This window comes from Magnolia sinica, chromosome 8 (assembly GCF_029962835.1).
Source record: "Magnolia sinica isolate HGM2019 chromosome 8, MsV1, whole genome shotgun sequence".
In the NCBI taxonomy this organism is placed as follows: domain Eukaryota; kingdom Viridiplantae; phylum Streptophyta; class Magnoliopsida; order Magnoliales; family Magnoliaceae; genus Magnolia; species Magnolia sinica.
Window position 1 is genome coordinate 45,453,428 of NC_080580.1, and position 22,282 is coordinate 45,475,709.

At 42.3% G+C, this 22,282-nt stretch overlaps 1 protein-coding gene across 1 annotated transcript in view; it reads right to left on the reverse strand.

The window, feature by feature from the left end:
- Positions 1-19,842, reverse strand: part of LOC131253286 (U3 snoRNP-associated protein-like EMB2271) — a 73,989-nt gene extending 54,147 nt beyond the window's left edge. The window contains exons 1-3 of the mRNA XM_058254235.1: positions 19,300-19,842; positions 17,736-18,078; positions 17,241-17,465 (exon numbers count right to left, since the gene is read on the reverse strand). Of these exons, the coding sequence (XP_058110218.1) occupies positions 17,241-17,465; positions 17,736-18,078; positions 19,300-19,721 (990 nt within the window). The 5' untranslated portion in view covers positions 19,722-19,842. The remainder of the gene's footprint in view (positions 1-17,240; positions 17,466-17,735; positions 18,079-19,299) is intronic.
- Between the last annotated feature and the right edge of the window lie 2,440 nt (positions 19,843-22,282).

Consider the following 22,282-nt stretch of genomic DNA (forward strand, 5'->3'; position numbering starts at 1 on the left):
ATGGTGGGGGGGGGGGGGCATAGAACTTTGCCATGTCAACATGGTAGGCACCTACGTAAATGTTGTGTTCAATGGCAGGTAGTCCAAGTAACATGCAGAGATGAGCTGTTACAGGTAACACGTTCGTGGGTGCTTTACTGACCATGGGTCCACCTCGATATATGTGTTGTATATCCGAGCTGTCCATCAGTTTTTCCATATCATTATAGGACCTAGTCCAAAAACTGAAGTAGATCCAAATCTCAGGTGGACCATCTCATAGGAGACGGTGGTGATTAAACACTCACCATTAAAAACTTCTTGGTGGTTGTTTTTGTAGTGTGGTCCACTAGAGCCTTAGATCTACCTCATTTTTTAAGTTCATGCCCTATAATGATTTGACAAAATGAATGGATGGTGTGGATATAACACATACATTATGGAGGAGCCCACAGAACTTTCCCATGTCTAACACACTGACCTAGGTGTCATTTCTAGGCTGGGGTGTTTAGATGTTATTGACCAACATGGTAGCGGATGTTGTCCTGACCGTGGGGCCCACCTCAATGTATGTGATGTATATCCAAGCCGTCCATCAGTTTTTCCAAATCATTCTAGGGCATTGATGTAGAGCGGGTCGCAGACAGTTTCATGGCCAAGATGGATCAGACAAGGCCCAGTCGACGACAGAAGTGATTCGGGCCATCGGACCTTAGATCGGGTGTATCTCGCGATCCAGAACGAGTTATCTGATGTAAAATATATGATTTTGGGGTAGAACGAGCTACTTTAGCCAACCAACCCAGTTACGCAGGGTTGCGCAGCCCGGAATTGCGAAAAACCCCTTGATCGACGATCATTTCCCTGTTTTAATTTCGTTTTACTATAAATAGTAAGTTTTAGTTTGATTACAACTCTTCATCCGTCGGGCTTTAGGAGTTGCGCCCAACGTGAAAAGAGCTTAGAATAATTAGGAGAACAGTTTGGTGAAGCCAAATAGGACACTTACTATTTTTGGCCGAAAACCTTGCACACTAGTAGACATCACGACCGTCTATAAATAGTAAGTTTACTATTTAAAGTCAGTCGCGAATTCTAGGAGTTTTAGTTGTGGTTTGATTCTAATTTCTTTCCCATTGCTTGGTACCCCTATTTAAAGGGTTGTGAACTCGTTTTTATTCATTCATTAATCAAATTCGAATTTATTAGAATTTATTTCTATTTCCTACTTTCTTTCCTAATGGATTCGAGAAGTCTCTGTGAGGAGTCCAGAGAAGTTCCGTGGATTCGGAATAGTTATCCTCTTGAGGAAGACGGTGCTCGACCTCACGTCCTCCCCTACGTCAGGCATGGTCCCAAAAATGAAGTAGATCCAAATCTCAAGTGTGGACCAAACTGCAGGAAAACAATGGTGATTGAATGCCTACTATTAAAAACTTTCTAGGGCCCACAGTAATGTTTATTTTTTATCCAACCTGTTGATTACGTCACACAGACCTGGATGAAGGGAAAACACAAATATCAGCTTCATCCAAAACTTTAGTGACCCCAAGAAGTTTTTAACGGTGGGCATTCAATAACCATATTTTCCTATGGTGTGGTCCACTTGAGATTTAGATCTACCTCATTTTTGGGCTCATGCCCTAAAATAAGCTGGCAAAATGGTGGGGATGGCGTGGATTTAAAATAGACATCAAGGAGGGCCATCTTATTTTTTTGGGACACTCCGGACTCATATGCAATCCTAAGGCGGATTGCATCTGGGGATTATGTATATTGCATCCTTGGGATGGCATAGGCAATGTACACGTTGGTGCATTGTGGGCCCCGCTATTATGTATGTATTTTATTCACGCCATTCATTCATTTTGCTAGCTTATTTTAGGGCATGAGACCAAAAAAGAGGTTCATCAAAATCTCAAGTGGACCACAATACAGGAAAAGTGATGATTGAATGCCCACCATTAAAAACTTCCCGAGGCCCACTATAATGATTATTTTCCATCCAACCTATTGAATAGCTTACAAGGACATGGATGAAGGGAAAACACAAACATCAGCTTTATCCAAAAACTTTAGTGGCTCCTAGAAGTTTTTAATGGTGGGCATTCAATTACCACGATTTTATGTGGTGTGGTCCACATGAGATTTGGATCAACCTCATTTTTGGGCCACCTTATTTTTAGACGAGGTGGATTTCACACATAATGCAAGGTGGACCACCTTATTTTTAGATGGTTTTTGCGTATATGTTTTTGGCTTGGACCCCTTTGGCAAAATTAATTCTCAACAAATATGATGCTCCACTAAAGTATGGGTCATATTTGGACAAGGGAAGTTATATGATGCTCCATCTGAGTCATATTTCAGATTGTGCTCATACAGGTGAGCCCATTGGTTTTATGATCAATAATACTGTCAACAAGGGGCTCACTGTGGATGGACCCTAAATTAATAATAAAAAAATAAAAAATATATATATATTAGTTGTCTTAACCATTGTATTAGTCGTTATCAGTTATATATGAGATGTTGTTGTGTTTCTCTTATTAGTTGTCCAATTCAAGGACACCAATCAAAGGTTTATGATTATTCTATCAAGAATCGTATAGTACATGGTCTATCAATTGAAAATTTATGCTTAAGAGATGCATGTGAATTGCACATAGGTGTACCAATTTTGGTGGCATGGCACTAGCACGTTTTGTCTCATACTTTACATAAGATAGAAATTGAGATAATAGGGGCAAATATGACAAATTGCCAATTTTCAAGCATTTATTGTTCATGTTTACCAAACAATTTTTTGTGTAAAAAGTATTTCATGTCAAATATTAAGACTTTTTTCAGACAAATTACCAAACAGAAGTTTCAGTACTTACAAGTATTAAAATTCAGTATTTTAAGTTTTCAGCATATAAATTAACTTTCAGACCCTTTTTTTTTCAGTTTACCAAACAGCACCTAAGCTTCCCTCCTGCTTAACACTTAACACAGAATGCAATAAGTAATTTTGAGTTAAAACTTTTTCTAAATGACAACTCTTCCATTTTTTAAGTAATTTCCAGAGCTTTCAAAGGGCTAATTGCATAGGTTAGAAGATGTGTTTACGTGGCAAAGTTCTTTGGGCCTCATCATAATGTATGTGTTATATCCACATTGTCCATCCATTTTGCTCATTATTGATGCGGACACAAGTGCATTCAAGGTGTACCAACGAAGAAAGCGCCAACCACAAGTGCCGTCCTTGTGAATAGGCGACTATTGAGGAGCTGAAGACCTTTCACATGTGATTGGACATATAGAAGACCCCACTTAGGAAGACACATGTGAAGGAAGATTGGAGAAAGAAGACCGAGCGCACAAAATTTCCCATACTTATGTGATTTGTGCATTTTTGACTTAGTTAGGGGTCTTTTAGTAATCTTATATCTTTATTTGCTTATTCTAGGGGTATTTTAGTAATTTTATGTCTTTATTTGCTTATTTAAGTGGGGTAAAGCCCTAAACACGAATTTCAACTATTGATGAATGAAAAGCAAACCCTTTGGTTGCCTCCTTCCTCTCTTCTCTCTAATGGTGCTTCTTCTCTTCCCTTGATCTTCTTCTTCTAATTTCTTCTTGTGCCCCTCCAACTTCCTCAAGGTAATAACTTTCTTTCTTCTATTTTTTGTTTTGGCTAAGTCCTCTTGATCAAAATCTTGAGAACCGATCTAAACCCTAAATCCCCAAATTCTCAAATCCCTAATCCAAGAAACTTCTTGGTTCTTCGGACTAGTGATCTTCATTGATCGATTGGGTGTGACCATGCAAGATCGGAAGGTCTCCTCGTCGGATCCAACCTAAGTAGTAATTGAATTCCATACTCCATGGTTGTAGTGATGGCCCGCTCCATTGCATGTTTCCTTTATGATTTTCTCAATTATGATGATTATTGTTAGAATTTTAGATCATTTATTCCTTTTATTTCCGCTGTTTAATTATTTCCATGAGCATGCATCATAATTAGGGTTTGCGTCAATTTTGGTATCAAAGCCTAGGCTTGCATGGTTTTTGTCTAGATCGAGTTATCAAATTAGGGTTTTGATTTTTAGGTTTAACTTAGGAAAGTTCTAGGTTTAGAAAGTTTTCAATTTTAGAAACTTTTCAATTTTAGAAAGTTCCTAATCTGGAAAATTTTCAGATTTGAGTTGTTTCCTGTTTCAACTTAATTGTGTCAGTTCATAGTAGTTTTGCATTCATCGCATTCATCTTGAAAGTCATAACACCTAGTAGTCTAGTTAGGTAGAGTTTGGTTCAAGTCTTCATTGTATGCCCACGAGAAGAGGTAGAGGTTTCGGACTTCAACCTACCATGAATAACGAGCAGTTATCTGAGCAACTTGCTCAATTGATACAAAAGATAACCGCCCTAGAAGCGGGTCAAAGGCGTGAGTTTGCCCGCCTTGAGAACCAAATTACCACCACCATGACTAAGGTGGAGCAACTAGAGGCGTCCCAAAAGGAAAACCCCGCTGTAGGGGAAGATGTGCACTCCCAAGTGGAAGGAATTATTGAAGAACGCGCTGTCACACGTGGTGGTAGTGAGGATAGAGATCGTGGTAACGGTCGTGGTGTGGTGCGAGAGGCACGAGCCACATGTGGTCATCAAGACCGTTATGATCCAGATGAGCGTGCGATGAAGAGTGTGAGAGTTGAGGCTCCAAGTTTTGATGGACGCTTGGATCCCAAGGCATTCCTTGACTGGGTTGCTGACATGGACCACTACTTTGAGTGGTATGACATGTCAGAAAACCGTCAAATGCGGTTTGCTAAGATGAAGCTTGTGGGTCAAGCCAAGCTCTTCTGGACCAACACCGAGCGTAGGGTAGAGAGAGTTGGTAGAGCCCCTATCACACATTGGTATGAGATGAAAGAGAAGTTGAAGGAGAAGTACCTTCCTCTCTCATACCGTCAGAAGCTCCTTGACCAATGGCAATCCTTACGCCAAGGGTCAATGCCTACCGCTGACTACATCGCTAAATTTGAAGAGTATGTGATGCGATGTGATATCCGAGAAGACCCTCTAGTAACGCTCTCGCGTTTTAAGACGGGCCTTTGTGCGGATCTTCAGCGCGAGCTTATTACTCGGCCCTTAACGGACTTAGATGAAGCATATCAAGTCGTGCAGGAGTTAGAGCAGTATCTGAAGGCTCCTGTCTTTCGTCGTTTTGAGTCCCGAGACTCCAATGCTAGATCTAGTTCCCAAGGAACTAGACCTAATATTGGTAATCAACCTAGGGCACAGGCGACCATTCCGCCTAAGCCTAGGGAGGACAAGGGCAAAGGGGTTCTTGGTGCCGGTCCTAGTAACATGAGCCAAGTGAGGTGCTATGAGTGTGGCAACCTTGGCCACATGTCTAATCAGTGTCCTACGAAGAACCGTGGGAGAGCCTTAGTTATAGGCGAGTCCCACGAGGGTGGAGATGACCAGGGTGATTATGAAGTTGAAGAGTATCACCCTGAAGGAGGACTCACTGATGAAGAAGAAGTGGATGGAGAAGCAACGCTTGCAGTAGTCAGGCGTGTGTTAGCTCAGTCTAGAAGTAGTGTTGACTGGCGTCGAAGCACTATCTTCTACACTATTGCCAAGTGTGGTGAAAAGAATTGTAAGGTGATAGTGGACAGTGGAAGTTGTCAGAATGTGATTTCCACTAGCACCTTAGATCGCTTAAAACTGAAATCCACACCTCATCCAGACCCATATAAAGTTTCTTGGGTTGACAAGACATCCCTACCTGTCACCCAGCAATGTCTAGTCCCCATCGAGTTTGGGTCATACAAAGAGTCCCTGTGGTGTGATGTTTTACCTATGGATGTGGGACATGTTATCCTAGGTAGACCGTGGCTATTCGATAATGATGTCACGATCTTTGGCCGTTCGAATGCGTGTACTTTTATGTATAATGGTAAAAAGATCAAACTTAATCCCATGCCACCTGAGAATACACTAGGGAAGAAGAAGGATGAGAAGGCAAGTGAGCCTAGAGAAATGGGGAAATCCAAACCTAAGTCTTTACATATAATCAGTGCAAGAGAGTTTGAAAAAGAGGCTAAGGAGGATTCTATGGTGTATGCCCTTGTGGCTAGAGAAATTACACCTGAGGTTCCATCAGAGTTGCCCTGTGAGGTGACCTCGGTCCTGAAGGAATACAGTGATGTATTTCCTGAAGACTTACCGAATGAGTTGCCACCTATGAGGGACATACAGCATGCCATTGATCTTGTCCCAGGGTCTACTCTACCGAACCTTCCTCACTACAGGATGAACCCTGCAGCGCATGCAGAGTTGAAGAAGCAAGTTGATGAGCTTCTGCAAAAGGGTTTCATCCAAGAGAGTATGAGCCCGTGTGCCGTGCCTGCATTGTTGACGCCAAAGAAAGACGGCACGTGGCGCATGTGTGTGGATAGCCGTGCCATAAACAAAATTACTGTCAAGTATAGGTTCCCTATACCTAGACTTGATGATATGCTTGACATGATGGCCAAGTCCACTATATTCTCTAAGATAGACCTCAAGAGTGGATATCACCAAATTCGTATACGCCCAGGAGATGAGTGGAAGACGGCGTTTAAGACGAAAGATGGGTTGTATGAGTGGTTGGTCATGCCCTTCGGCTTGACTAACGCACCTAGTACTTTCATGCGGGTGATGACCCAAGCTTTGAGGCCGTTCATGGAAAAATTCCTAGTGGTGTACTTTGACGATATTCTTATTTATAGTACCACTAAGGAATCACACCTTGAACATTTAAAGAAGGTCTGTAGTGTCCTTAGGAAGGAAAAGTTGTATGCTAATCTTAAGAAATGTGCATTCATGTCTAACCAAGTTATGTTCTTAGGATTTATAGTGTCATCTGAAGGGATGCGCGCAGACCCTGAAAAAGTCAGGGCCATAGTTGAGTGGCCAGAACCAAGGAACATTCATGAGGTGCGAAGTTTTCACGGCCTAGCAACTTTTTATCGTCGGTTCATTAGGAGTTTTAGCACGATCATGGCTCCCATTACCGAGTGCATGAAAAAGGGAGAGTTCGTGTGGTCTAAAGCCGCCGTCAAGGCTTTTAAAGAAATTAAGGGCAAGATGGTGGAAGCTCTGTCATGCGTCTACCTGACTTTTCTACAATCTTTGTAGTAGCGTGTGATGCGTCTGGTGTCGGTATAGGTGGAGTGTTGAGTCAAGAAGGACACCCGGTGGCCTATTTCGGTGAGAAACTCTGAATGAGGCAAAACAAAAATACTCCACTTACGATAAAGAATTTTATGCGGTAGTGCAATCCCTGAGACATTGGCGACACTACCTCCTACCGCAAGAATTCGTTTTGTTTTTTGACCATGAGGCTTTGAGATATTTGCATTCTCAGAAGAAACTCAACCCAAGGCATGCCAAGTGGGTAGCGTTTCTTCAGAATATTCGTTTGTTTTGAAACACAAGGCCGGGGTTGAAAACAAACCAGTGGATGCCCTTAGTAGGAGAGTGGCGTTGCTCAACTCCTTGAGTGTAGAGGTAGTCGGATTTGAGCAATTGAAAGATGAATACCCCATATGTCCTGATTTTGGGGGTACTTACGCGTCATTCTCTAGTGACCAGCATATTATGGGTGAATATGTTCTTAAAGATGGCTTTCTTTTCAAGGGAGACAGACTTTGTATTCCGTATGTCCCTTCGTGAATTCCTCATCTGGGAGCTTCATTCGGGAGGGATAGTGGCCATTTTGGTCGTGATAAGACCATTGCCCTCGTGGAAGATCGTTTCTTGGCCAAGCCTCAAGCGAGACGTAGCCAAAGTTTTAGGGCGGTGTCGAATGTCAGCTCGCAAAGCAAAGAAAGCAAAATACCGGCCTGTACACGCATTGCCAATGCCACATGCTCCGTGGCAGACATTAGTATGGACTTCGTGCTCGGGTTTCCCAAGACTATAAAAAGCACGATTCCGTTTTTGTCGTTGTGGACCGTTTTTCTAAAATGGCGCATTTCCTCCCATGTTCGAAGACGTCAGATGCGTCTCATGTTGCTCGTATCTTTTTTGATGGTGTGGTGCGTCTCCATGGGTTACCTAAAACCATAGTGTCTGATCGTGATGTTCGATTTACTAGCTATTTTTGGAAGACACTGTGGCACATTATGGGAACTCGTTTGCAATTTTCTACTGCTTACCACCCACAAACAGATGGTCAAATTAAGTGGTAAACCGTAGCCTTGGAAATCTTCTACGTTGTCTAGTGGGTGAACATGTTAAGACTTGGGACCTAATTTTACCAACTGCTGAACTTGCTTATAATGGGTCAATTAATAGATCTACAGGGTTGAGTCCTTTTGAAATTGTAAGTGGTTATAAACCTAGAATGCCCATAGATCTCTTACCTATGTCTGTTACCCAAAGGTCTTCTGAGTCAGCCGATGCATTCGCACGCCATATTCATGATTTGCATACACATATTAGACAGCGGTTAAATAAGAGCAATAATGATTATAAAGTTTCAGCTGATTCTCATCGTAAAGTGCAAGAATTTCAAGAAGGAGACTATGTAATGGTGCGAATAAGGCCAGAGCGATTCTCTCAAGGATCTGCAAAGAAATTACAAGCGCGTAGTGCTGGACCATTCAAGATATTACAAAAGGTTGGGTCCAACGCGTATCGGGTTGACCTTCCACCTGAAATGAGCATTAATCCAACTTTTAATGTGGAAGATCTAGTCCGTGCCCATACTCCCATTATTGATACATCGTCCCTTTCATGGCCTTTTTCTGAGTTTGCTACCCAACCCCTTCCACCACCTCCTCCACCCATTACCCATAAAGAAGCAATTGAGAAAATCTTGGATGACGAGATAGTATCCACGAGAGATGGGGGTTTCCAAAGGTATCTTGTCAGGTGGAAAAACAAACCATCGTCTGAATCTACGTGGCTGTCGGGCGACGCATTGCAAGGTATTGATCCAGATCTACTCGAACACTACAAAAGTTTCAACTTGTCGGAGTCGAGTTTTTCTCACCCGAGGGGAATTGATGCGGACACAGGTGCATTCAAGGTGTACCAACGAAGAAAGCGCCAACCACAAGTGTCGTCCTTGTGGATAGGCGAATATTGAGGAGCTGAAGACCTTTCACATGTGATTGGACATATAGAAGACCCCACTTAGGGAAGACACATGTGAAGGAAGATTGGAGAAAGAAGACCGAGCGCCCAAATTTTCCCATACTTATGTTATTTGTGCGTTTTTTGACTTAGTTAGGGGTCTTTTAGTAATCTTATATCTTTATTTGCTTATTCTAGGGGTATTTTAGTAATTTTATGTCTTTATTTGCTTATTTAAGTGGGGTAAAGCCCTAAACACGAATTTCAACTATTGATTAATGAAAAGCAAACCCTTTGGTTGCCTCCTTCCTCTCTTCTCTCTAATGGTGCTTCTTCTCTCCCCTTGATCTTCTTCTTCTAATTTCTTCTTGTGCCCCTCCAACTTCCTCAAGGTAATAACTTTCTTTCTTCTAGTTGTTGTTTTGGCTAAGTCCTCTTCTATCAAAATCTTGAGAACCGATCTAAACCCTAAATCCCAAAATTATCAAATCCCTAATCCGAGAAACTACTTGGTTCTTCGGACTAGTGATCTTCATTGATAGATTGGGTGTGACCATGCAAGATCGGGAGGTCTCATCCCTCGACGTATCCAACCTAAGTACTAAATGAATTCCATACTCCATGGTTGTAGTGATGGCCCGCTCCATTGCATGTTTCCTTTATGATTTTCTCAATTATGATGATTATTGTTAGAATTTTAGATCATTTATTCCTTTTATTTCCGCTGTTTAATTATTTCCATGAGCATCCATCCATTTTGCTAGACCATTTTAGTGCATGAGCCAAAAAGAGACAAATCCAAAGCTCAAGTGGACGACACCACAAAAGTTGTGGGGACAATGACATCCACCATTGAAACCTTCCTAGGGCCCACCACGATCTTTACTTGTCATCCAATCTGTGGATAAGGTCACACGGACCTGGATGAAGGTTAAAAAAACAAAAAATATCAGCTTGATCCAAAACTTGTGAACCCAAGAAGTTTTCAATTGTAAGCATTCAATCCCCACTATTTTCTATTGTGTGGTCCACTTAAGCTTTGGATCTACCTCATTTTTTGGATCATGACCTAAAATAATCTGAAAAAAAAAAATGGAAAAGAGGTGTAGATCTAACACATACATCATGGTGGGGCCTATAGGTGGACCACACCACAGTGGGCCCTAGTAAGTTTTTAATGGTGCGGGTTCAATCACCACTGTTTTCCTATGGTGTGGTCCACTTGAGATTTGGATCTACCTCATTTATGGGCTCATGCCGTAAAATAAGATGGCAAAATGGTGGGACGGCATGGATTTCACACAAACATCAAGTTGGGCCACCTCCTTTTCTTTCAAATAGCCTAGGATGCCTTTGCAATGCTAGTAGGGTTGCATCAAGAGGCTGATTGCACACACATGGAGGTTACAATGCTATGTGGGCCCCACCATTATGTATGTGTTTTATACACGACATCCATCCATTTTTCCAAATTATTTAGAGCATGAGCCCACAAAATAGCCCGATCCAAACTCAAGTGGACCACAACAGAAAAGTGGTGATTGAATGCTCACCACTAAAAACTTCTTAGGCCCACTGTAATATTTATTTTCCATCCAATCTATTGAGTAGGTCACACAAACATGAATGAAGGGAAAACACAAATATCAGCTTTATCTAAAACTTTTGTGGCCCCTAAGAAATTGTGGGGTGTGTTCAATTGTGGTACACCTGATATTTGGATCTACCTCATTTTTGGGCTCATGACCTAAAATAAGTTAGCAAAATGGACTTCGACATGTTGACACAAAGACCCGACATAGCTTCAAACTTTGATCCACTTTCTCCACTTCTCGTCGAAACCCATCCGCTGAAGCATGTACAGGAGGAAATCCCAGTCGACATGATCATACACCTTCTGGATGTCCAATTTGCATATTAAGCCCTTGGATTTAGATTTGAATCTGGAATGTACACATTCGTTAGCAATGAGGGCGTTGTCGATGATCTGCCTACTAGGAATGAAGGCACTTTGATGATGAGAGATGACGGAGCCAATCACCCCTATCAAGCGAGAAGCCAGGACCTTGGCAAGAATCTTATAAGGACCCCCAATCAAGCTTATCGGCCTAAAATTATCCAAAGAGTTGGCTCCCGGGCTTTTGGGGATAAGGGCGATGAACGATGACCCTAGCCCTTTGGGCAGTCTGCCTCTTGCGTGGAATTCGGAAAAGAAGTCCATAACGTCACTTTGAACGATCTCCCAAAACCGTTGAAAGAACGCTATTGGGAATCCATCGGGCCCAGACACCCTGTCTCCCTCCAATTCGTCTATGGCCCTCTTCAACTCAAGGGGGGAAAAAGGGGCTTCAAGGGCAGCAGCATCCTCTTCTGAGATACAATCAAAGTGAAGATCATCAAGCGAGGGCCTGGACCACCCTTCACTTCTCAGCAATTCACTGTAGAACCGAACAGCTTCTTCCGCAATGAGATCCTTATCTTCGGTTCGGGTACCCCCAATCATCAAACTGTTTATTGAGTTCGATCTGAAGCGCTCACTGGCCATGCAGTGGAAGAATTTGGTATTCTTGTCACCTTCACGGATTCACTTGCATCACAATTTCCGGCACCATGATATTTCGTCTTCCTTCAGCTGAGCAGCGAGGGATTGAATCAGTTGGATCCTTCTGAGGAAAGACTGAGAAGAATTCTGGCCCTCTTCAATGTCCCGATCAATTTTCTGTAGCTCAGCGAGGATAACCGCGAACTTGGCTTCTCTTTTTCGCACCTCCGCTCCTCGCCACTCCTTAAGTTTGCATTTTATCATTCGCAGTTTACTACATAACTTGAACCCAGCGAAACCAGAAATCAAAGAGTCTGCCCACCATTCTTCGATCATCTGGCGAAAGCCTTCTAACTGGAACCAAGCGATGTCGAGTCTGAATGGTTTGGGGCCCCAGTTGCGATCATCGACAGCCAAAAGGATGGGGGTGTGGTCGAACGTAGGCCTGGGAAGGGCAGATTCAACAACTTGGGGGAAATTTTCCAACCAATCAGCCGAGACCAGAAAACGGTCAATCCTAGATAAGGTGGGTGACACCCTACCATTCGTCCAAGTGAATTTCGCTCCCAGCAAAGGAAGGTCAACCAAATCTTCTTCTTCAATCCAGTGGGAGAACCTGCGCATTCCCGCCGACACACTGTCTCCCTGAGACTTTTCATCAGCCCACCGATGCGAGCGTAGCCTCTTTGCAACATATTTGGAGGTGGCCTTAGTGCCATGGGAGCAACGCAACACTTTTTGAATAAAAGAATGGAATTAGGCTTATTACTGCCATATAGGGGTGAACATGATCTAAAATATCTACCGACGCATGACCTATCAACCAATAAATATTGGATATTAGTACATTTTTTTAACAATCGGATATCAATAGATATTGATCCAACATTTCAATGCAAATCTTTCATATCCAAAATTGACATTGAATCAGACAACACACTGTCCTCTAATCCCAATCTACTACCAAACTTCACCTCATCTCCTCGCTCCGCTCAGATCCTCCCCCTTCTCCATTATTGGATCAATTGCTACCACTTCTCCCAAACAATATCCAAGCATAGTGAAGGTATCACAACCACAATTCCAAAGGAGCTCCCCAGAATAGGTAACCAGACCTCCTTGCTGAAAACCAAACTTTCCGACAATTTTTTAACTGAAAGCATAGGTTTGTCATGGAAGAGAACACTCACCACGACCACCATATCGAGGTTGAATATCAGCCATGAAAGAAATCCAGACCTCGTCTTCCCCAATGGCTTTGATTACAACATCCACTTGGCAACAAGCTTCCAACCACTTCCAAATCGCCTCCATCGAAGCTCAAGCCCAAGTTCTCGCAATAACAAAAGCCTACAAGGCAGGCCAAGCATTCTTGGTAACTCAAGGATTCGCCTTCAATCCCAAGCCCAACCTCGACACCCATTTCTCTTCTTCCTGCTACTTCTCTGTATACGCCTCTTTGCAACCCAACTATGCTCCCTCGGGCAGCGTATGATTTGAGGTTTTGCCCATGACAACACCCCTACTCCCTAAACAATTTGGCCGAAAAGCCTCCTCCTACCGCCTCTCCACCCCTACCTTACCAAAGACGACCATGGCTTCAATAATCATTACTTCCTTGGATTTGATCATTTCTTCTCCGCCCTTCTGGCTGTCCTTCTTAACGATGGCTTCGCTAACTATTACTAACTCGTATCTAGCCTTTGTAACTTAAATCTTCTTCCATCCAAAGCCTTTTCCATGAACAGAGATCACCACCCAAGAAACTTCCTCCATCGAACTCATCTGAACAAAGGCAAAGCGGTGGATGGCCGAGGAGTTATGCAACCTGAGGATGATGACCTCCTTCATGTCATTGACACTTCCGAACAGTGGAGAAGTTGAGAGACGACCAATCCTCCAGGAAGTTCTCCACGAACAGAGTGTGGAACTCCGACAAAAGGCTCAACCATTGCATGGGTCTTACCTCACCAATGGCCTTTCCTTTTCTTCCCATCTAGAATCCACCCTTTACTGGAATCCCTATCACACTTCTCCTCCCTCTCCGATTTCTTCCGATACCCTTACTACTCTTCTAACTTCCCTTGCAATCATGATCTTCACCAAGGTGTCCCGTATCGGTATCGGTTGGCGTAACGGTGCCCTCCGAAACCGATACGGATACGGGGGCGTAACGGTGATACGGGGGTGTAACGGTCCGTAACGGTGCAAATTTTTTTTTTTTGCCAAAAAAATATGAAAAAATATGGATTAAATCCGAAATATTCTAAGCATTCCAAATATGCATTCATTTATAAATTGGAACATGTTTATAGTGGTGTAACGGTCCACTCTTTGGTAAGAAGTTGTATCGGACTGTCGGATTAATTTTTTAACCAGGTAATTTGAATTTGACTACAAAATTCATATATTTAATTTTTTAAATATGTAATTTATATAATTAACAACTTGATATCATTTCTCCCAATATTTCTTTAAAAAAATGAAATTAAATTTAGGTAGATGGCGTTGCCAATTTGGGACTGACTTGGAGGACCAATCTATTCTCCAAATCGGCCTCAAATTCATGCCATTTATTGTGATTATCCCACTTATAAATTAGTGGACATTTATTGGATAGTGAATCATAAAAAATAAAAAAAAATCAAAAGGCCCTATTTTAAAAAATAAAAGTTCACAAATTAATAATTAAAACTATTCAAATAATTTGATTTTGGCATTGTGAGTTAGCAATTGCAGTCCATAATGTAATTGTCAAATTTCAAGTTAATATATGTCTCGTGTACAATTTTTTAAAGCTTGAATTATGAGGGACTCGGATGTAAAGTGCAGCACACGTGTCAAAGTTTTTTGGACCTAACCCGTGATGAATGTGTTATATCTACACCATCCATCTATTTTGCCAAATAATTTTAGGGCATGAGCCCAAAAATGAGGCACATCCAAAGCTCAGGTAGATTGCACCATAAGAAATAACAATAATTAAATGTTCACCGTTAAAAATTTACTGGGGGCTAGAAAAGTTTTAGATCAAGCTGACATGTGTGTTTTCCCTTCATCCACGTCAATGTGACCCAATTAACAGGTTAGATTGAAAATAAACATCACAGTGGACTTTAAGTAATTTTTAATGGTGAACATTCTATAATCATTATTTTCTATGGTGTGGTCCACCTGAGATTTGGATATTATTAATTTTTTGAATCCTGACTTAAAATGACGTGGCAAAATGGATGGACGATATGGGTAAAATATATACATTACGGGGGGCCAATAAACATTACTGTGCGCCCTACGAATTAATTGTGAAAATCATTATCTCTGCTGCTATTTTTGGCGTGGTCCACATGATCGCTGGATATAATTTATTTTTTGGCTGGTGCTCTAAAATGATCTCTGAAAATAGATGAACGGTGTAGATGTGATAAATACATCACCGTGGAGCCCATATAACTTTGATCTCCTTTGAACCGTTCGTACAACTCGGAGCTCGAGGAGTGTCAGTGCTCGTCTTTGCGTGACACGTACCTACAGCTGCTGGAAATAAAAAGAAAAAAGGAGAGAGAGGGAAACGAAGAGAAAAAATAGAGGGAAAGAAAGAAAAGAAAAAAAGAGGGAAAGGGGGAAAGAAGAGATTGACAGAGAGAGAGAGAGGAAGAAGAAGAAGAACAGGAAGGAGAGAGAGTGAGAGAGAGAGAGAGGAAGAAGAAGAAGAAGAATAGGCGCGAGAAGCCGCAGCCGCAGTCGCAGCCGCAGCTGCTCGAGAAGAAGAAGAAGAAGAAGAAAGAGAAGAAGAAGAAGAAGAGAAGAAAGCAAAAAAAGGTAAGGTTTTTTTTTTGTTTTTTTTGTTTTTTTTTTTTTTCAGGGCCCGTAACAGCCGTTACGGGTCTGTAACGGCCGTTATGGCCCGTAACGGCCGTTACGGTCACAGAAATCCGTAACGGCCGTTTCGACCCCGTATCGCGTAACGGGTCCCACCGTTACCGTTACGTATCGGCCGTTACGGCCGATACATAACCGATTTGGGATACCCTGATCTTCACTCCCTCTCCCCTCCTTTGCTTAGCTCCTCCTAGACCTCCCCCCCTCCCGAACCTTCCACCTCTCACCATCAATCTTCCCCTCACTCACCAATATACCCCTCACCAACCAATCCTATATCACCTCGAAACCCCTCGACCCACCACCCTCATCCCTTGAACTCCCTCACATCCCAATCTAGCGAGCTCCCTCCCCCCAAGTGGAGACCCACAACTGAGGGTTAGGATATGGGCTCCTCTGTCATCTTCTGCTTCGAATCCTTCCATTGATTCGATCGGCTCTCGCCTTGAATATTGCTTTCGAATCTCCCTCCTTGCCTTCTCAAATCGCTTCTCGCCTCACGTCTTGCGTCGTGCTCTTGTCTCGCTTCTTGCGTTGTGCTCTCGTCTCGCTCTTCTCGTGTCTCTCATACTTGTAACAATGACAAAATTTTATTTGAAACCACTAAAACTATGGGAGGGGCTTCAAATGCCTGATAGAAAGTGACATGCCCATCACTCCCTCACAAGCAAAGTCAAAAAAGCAAAATCATCAATGCCTTTTGAATTAAAGAGCGGCTCACACCTAAGAAACAATGAGACTTAATTTCCCAATTGCATGGAAACAATCTACAAGGCTCTGAGGATAATCCTAACATCTAGGCATGAACCATGCAAGAGCTTCTTTTTATGATGATTTTGCCATATAGATAGGGATTGACTAGATGCAACCCCTCTTTAAACATGGCAAGCATAATTTATGGTCAGATCCTTTACCCAACACATGATGAAACAAGCCAACTCATGCAACTAATCTTGTCCCTTAAACTCCTCCAATAGCCACTTGATCAGGGTTACCACGAGAATGACCACGATGTTGAAAATGGTCTCATTAATGTCATGGTTGTCAACGCACATCCTCGAACTTCCCTCTTTCTTTGTGGTCAACAAAGCGGGTACCACCACACAAGCTGTCTCACCTGAATAAAACCGGTAGCTTCCACATGCAACCCCCCTCTTGACCTTCCATAGACAACAAAACTCCATATTTGTCTTTTCTCTTATTCAGTAAAGCAAAACAAAGAAAAGGGACTAAATGCATGGCTCAGTCTCATTTATAGACCTTTGTATATAAGAGTTATAGTGGATTTGGGCTTTACTATGTAAATCAATAAAAGATTGACTCCTAGCCTCAAATACAGAGAGGAAAATCAACAACTAAAAATAGACTCTAAATGAAGAAGAAATTCCCAGAAAAATATGAACAGACTGTTTTACATCCAGCCCATGCATTGGGACAAATTGATCATTTCCATTATTGTGCAGGGGTATTTACTCAGCAACCAATTGGCTTTCGCATTCTCTCTCACATGAGTGGTTTCCTGGGGCCCACTTTAGATCTTTGAAACACGCATGCGGGCTGGAGCCTGGTTACATCTAAAACTTATAATGTTTCCTAAATGATCAATAACAAAATCATAGAAAAATGTCTCCTTATTCATCAAAAATAAGACTCTAGCAAAAATTCACATTACTAAGTGCTGAATTTGTAATTGTAACCCATTCTAAGAGAAGCAGGATGTTACCTTCCACAAGCGCATAGTCCGATCACGGCCAACAGTCAATAGCCGCTCTTTCCTCAAACAATCTATTGTTAAAACTTCACTTTGGTGACCAAATAATGGCTGCAAGAAAGCTCTATCTTCCGCATCCCATAACATGATTGTTCGATCAAAAGAACCAGATATAAGCAGTGAACTACCCTGCCTAAATGTCAGACAAGACACAGGTCCTCTGTGACCAGGAAATGCCTGCCAAATCACAAGATGGCACAGAAAATATCTTATATAAGAACCAAGAACTTATGACAGAATGAGTTGATCTATATAATATCAAGTGTGTATGCTCAATACAATGGAATTACAGTGAGATTAAGCAGCATTTGTGCTATATTCAACTTGGCATCAAACAAATCATACAAGTAGCCAATTGTCATATCTATCAATCGTTGTACTGGATGTTCGTCACTCTACAGCTTTCGAGATATTAACAGGCGATATAAAGTAATAAACAAGTGTTACCCGAATATGCTCACGTGTCCGAGTATCCCATAAATGAACATGACGATCTAAGCCCCCCGTTGCTAAATACCGACCATCTGAGCTAACAGCCAGTGCTAATACATGTTTGCTCAACTTTTTAGATGGATTTTTTGGATCCTTTGCACCATGCAAGTTTAATATGTCCTTGTTTGGCCACGAATACTTTTCACCTTTCCCGCTAACTACATCCCAATGAAGAATAGTTCCATCCTTGGAAGCTGAAAACCCTTTAGAATCATCATCGGCCAAAGCTACAGCTGTAACAGACTGTCTATGCTTTGCAACGACATGAAATTCATCAAACACCTTTGGCTCTTGGACCCTGTAATGTTTCAAAATGCGAATGTTAGCATCAAACCATTCAATGCAAAGGATGATCAAAATCATGCATCTGCTGTGGAGAATTGAGACAGTTACGATTGTCTAAGCAGTACCTTCAAACCATGCTCTATCCATTACAGTGCCCACAGAATCAACAGCCCCATAGAGCTGCATGCCATGCATCCGCCATATAAGATTGGACAAGTTGCAGCATGGAAGCAGCATCCGCCATAGGAGAACAGCGAAAAGGAGTTTGATTTTACTATCAACAAGTCAGTATCAACAGCACATGCACCCATTTGGCCCCAAATTTAGAGATTGTCCAATGATCAGAACCGTCACTGTTTGTGGCACTATTTCAAATGGCCTACAGTCCAATAATTGAGCTGAAAGGATGATTATGACTGTTGGTTCATGGAGTTGAATGTCAGCCATTTAAATACTTCTTTACAGTACTCCACATTCAGTTATACATCACCTGTGAGAATCATCCCAGCAGCTTAAGTTTCTTACTGTGGCATGCCTATGATAGCCCGCATAACAAGGATAGTTCCATCAGTCAGATCATCCATTCATGCAGAATGCAGTGGGGCGACACATACTTTTTTTTTACACATGCACTCACACCACGAGGCGACGCATACTATTGATACTGAGTCTACATAGGCAAATTGAATGCTAAAAAGAAGATGAAAAAGAAGAATGATCCGGTAGTGTCTAGGAGAATGATCCATTAGTGTCTAGTGTTGACCTTTGCAGGCCCCGCCATGATTAGCGCATGACATCCGATCCATCAATCAAGAGTGCCCTTCAATGACGGGGCATGGGGCCAAAATAATGCAATAGGAAACTCAGCTGGGCCATATGACAGAGAATGGCTAGAAGGGGACGCCCAACCTTATAACCTCCAGATTGTTTGTGAAGTGCACCGTGATGTGTATATGTCATCCATCATTCATCAGAAGTGAGCCCACCAGAATGAAGGGACACACCAAAAACACCATCTCGAGACTCCAGTGGACCATGCCAAGCTGTTCCCTCAGGTGTAGCCAACCTGAATATATCAGCCTAATTTTTTGGATCCAGACTGAAGTTGAGGCGTCACACATGATGTACGAAGTGGACATCCAACACACATCACGGTGGCCAACAGAGGTCGACACTTCCATCATTCTCCCATCAAACGAAAAAGCTAGCATAGTCCGCTGGACTACCAAATTACCTGGAAGCAAGCAATCTCCGAACTCGCCCGCTATCTTCCAACTGCTCCTGCTGCAGAATCTTCGCCACCAACGAATCTCTCTTCTCTTCTCTCTCCCCATCTTCTTCCTCTTCTTCTTCTTCTTCCTCTTCCGCTGCCCGCCTCGTGATCGCACGGATCTTCTCCAAATACGCATTCGCGACTCTCAGCCGCTTCTCGTCTGCAGTCTCTGCCGCTTCTTCTTCCTCCCCTTCCCTTTCTCCTTCTGCATGAGATGTGCCGCCAATCTCATCTTCTTCATCGTCGCTATCGATGAAATCATCGTCGATCTTCCGGCGTCGCTTCCGATCGGGTACGAAGAAAGGGTCTTCCGAACGGGACGATTTAGAGCTTCTGCGAGCGCCTTCGGGGAGAGGGCTTTTGCGGCTTCTGGCCTTCTTCATGCCCGACTGAATGCGGGAAGAGAGAGCGAGAGAGAATTGTATGGCTACGGCTTAGGGTTTAGGGTTTACGGAAGAGAGACATTTGTTTTGGCGGTTGGGCTTCAAGGGACGCGAGTTTCGTGTAACACGTGTTACAGGGAGTTCCCGTGGGACACGGATAGTGTAAACTCTGAGGGCCCACCACGATGCATGTGTCATTGTCCCCGCTGACCATCCGTTTTCTCAGCTCATTTTTAGGGATCCTTCCAAAATTGAAGCATACCCAAGCTCAAGTAGAACACCACAAAACGATGGGAGGTAACGACGTCCACCTCGAAACCTTCCTAGGTCTGTAGCGATGTTTCCTTGTCATCGGAAAATAAAAGCATAGTTGTATTCAAAACTTCTATCCTCCATTGATGAAGGGAAAATAAATGTATCAGTTGGATTCAAAACTTCTGTCCTCCGCCCAGTTTTCAATCGCGAGCCTTCAATTTCCATGGTTCCTCATGGTGCTGTCTACTTGAGATTTAGATAGGGGTAGTTGGTTGCCTGTGGCCCTAGGCGCACATATATATATATATATATATATATATATATATATATATATATATATATATATATATATGTGTATATATATATATATATATATATATATATATATATATATATACACATATCTATATACGTGTGTGTGTGGGAAAAGGTACTATGCGCTCGAACTGACGATGAGCTCCCATGAGGTCGAGCTGTGTGGGCCCCACCGTGATGCGTGTCGACCATCAACACCGTGCATTTGATGGGTGCCCTCTAAATTATGGGATATCCCAAAAATCAGCCGTACACGGAACTCAGGTGGGCCATACCATCTAAAATCATGTGACGACACCGTTAAAACATATAAAAGCACTTGGTGGGGCCCACCTGAGTTTTGAATGCTACTGAAACTTGGTCTGAACCCTCATCCAAGTGGGACACACATAATGGATGGGCTGGATTTGCAAACCACATCTCGGTGGGCCCAAAAAATGATTATGAATTTTTAATGGTGCACGGCCCCTCCCCACTTCTGTATGTGGTGTGGCCCACACAAGTCACGGATTGACTTGATTTTTGATACCTAGGCCCATGATGGAATGGTGCATCTGACTGATGGGGTAGATGTTCGAAACACATCAGGGTGGGGCCCACACAACTCAACCTCATGGGACGGACTCGCGAGGTCGAGCGCACGGTACCTTTTCCCTATATATATATATATATATATATATATATATATATATATATATATACACACACACACACACACACACACACACACACACACGGAAACGCTCACCTGTGAACCAGTTCGTATCTAGTACATACGAACTTTTTTGAGAACCCATCATACTAAACCGTTCATGTGAAGCAACACCTCGTGAAACCCCCTAGGACCAAGTTTTACTTTGATCTAGAACTTTGATGGGCCATGAAAAATTAAAACAGTTTCCTCCCTTGATTTACATTTCTCTTTGCTATGGCCCACCAGAATTTTAGATCAAGGTGAAAATTTCTCATATGAGGTTTCATGGGATTCCGCATCACATGGACCGTTCAGATTAGACACCCATGACACGTGTGCAAAGGTGCCCACATGCGTAGGTGCGCAAGGGAGCATGACTCATATATATATATATATATATATATATATATATATATATATATATATATATATATATATATATATATATATATATATATATATATATATATATACACACACACACACACACCTGTGCCTTAGGCTGTTTGGGACCAAAAGATATGTCCACGACAAATCTACTTCGTATGTCTGTTTGAAAGACCACAATAGGACTTGGATTCTGAAAATCGGACATATCTAAAATCCATGTGGGCCTGTGGATGTTGCATATGGGCTCGACCCCTATCCTCATTGTGGATGCTTAAGAGCAAATTTTTCGAGGGGATGGGAGATTGACTCTCCTCTTTTTGATTGGTTGCCTCTCTCGAGGGCTTTTATAAAAGGAAAAAATTTGTGTAATATTTGACTAGAGTCGCCACTAACCAATTATTACGATTTTACAGTTGGTTAACCCCATAGAAACGGTTATCATTGAGAACCCAAAGATCCTTAACTCTAAAATAACTCATGAGTTTCCGTTTCAGATATTCCAAGTACGGGATCGCGATTACAGAGATAGAAGGTGTTAGGCACCCACTCTGCCCATACGGAAGTACAGCCTTTACTTCATAAGATTTAACTAATTTCCGAAGAATAAGGTTAGTTTTCATGTACAGAAAATGTAATGCGATACAATGGTAGTGACGATTGACCGATCCGAATTTTTGATGAGCAGTATTCAACTATATCGGCAAGCTGTAGAGCATACATTTGAAATGATCAAGTGCAGGTGCAAGGTACCTGTGTATTGGGATACTTGATGTTGTATTGATACTTATGATAAAACAACAGCCAACCAGCTAAGGTTTCTAGTAGACCTGATGTGATTATATCGGCAGGCCTCTGAGCATATGCCCGACAGTCAAATACAAGAAAACGATGGAATGCAATGTATTTG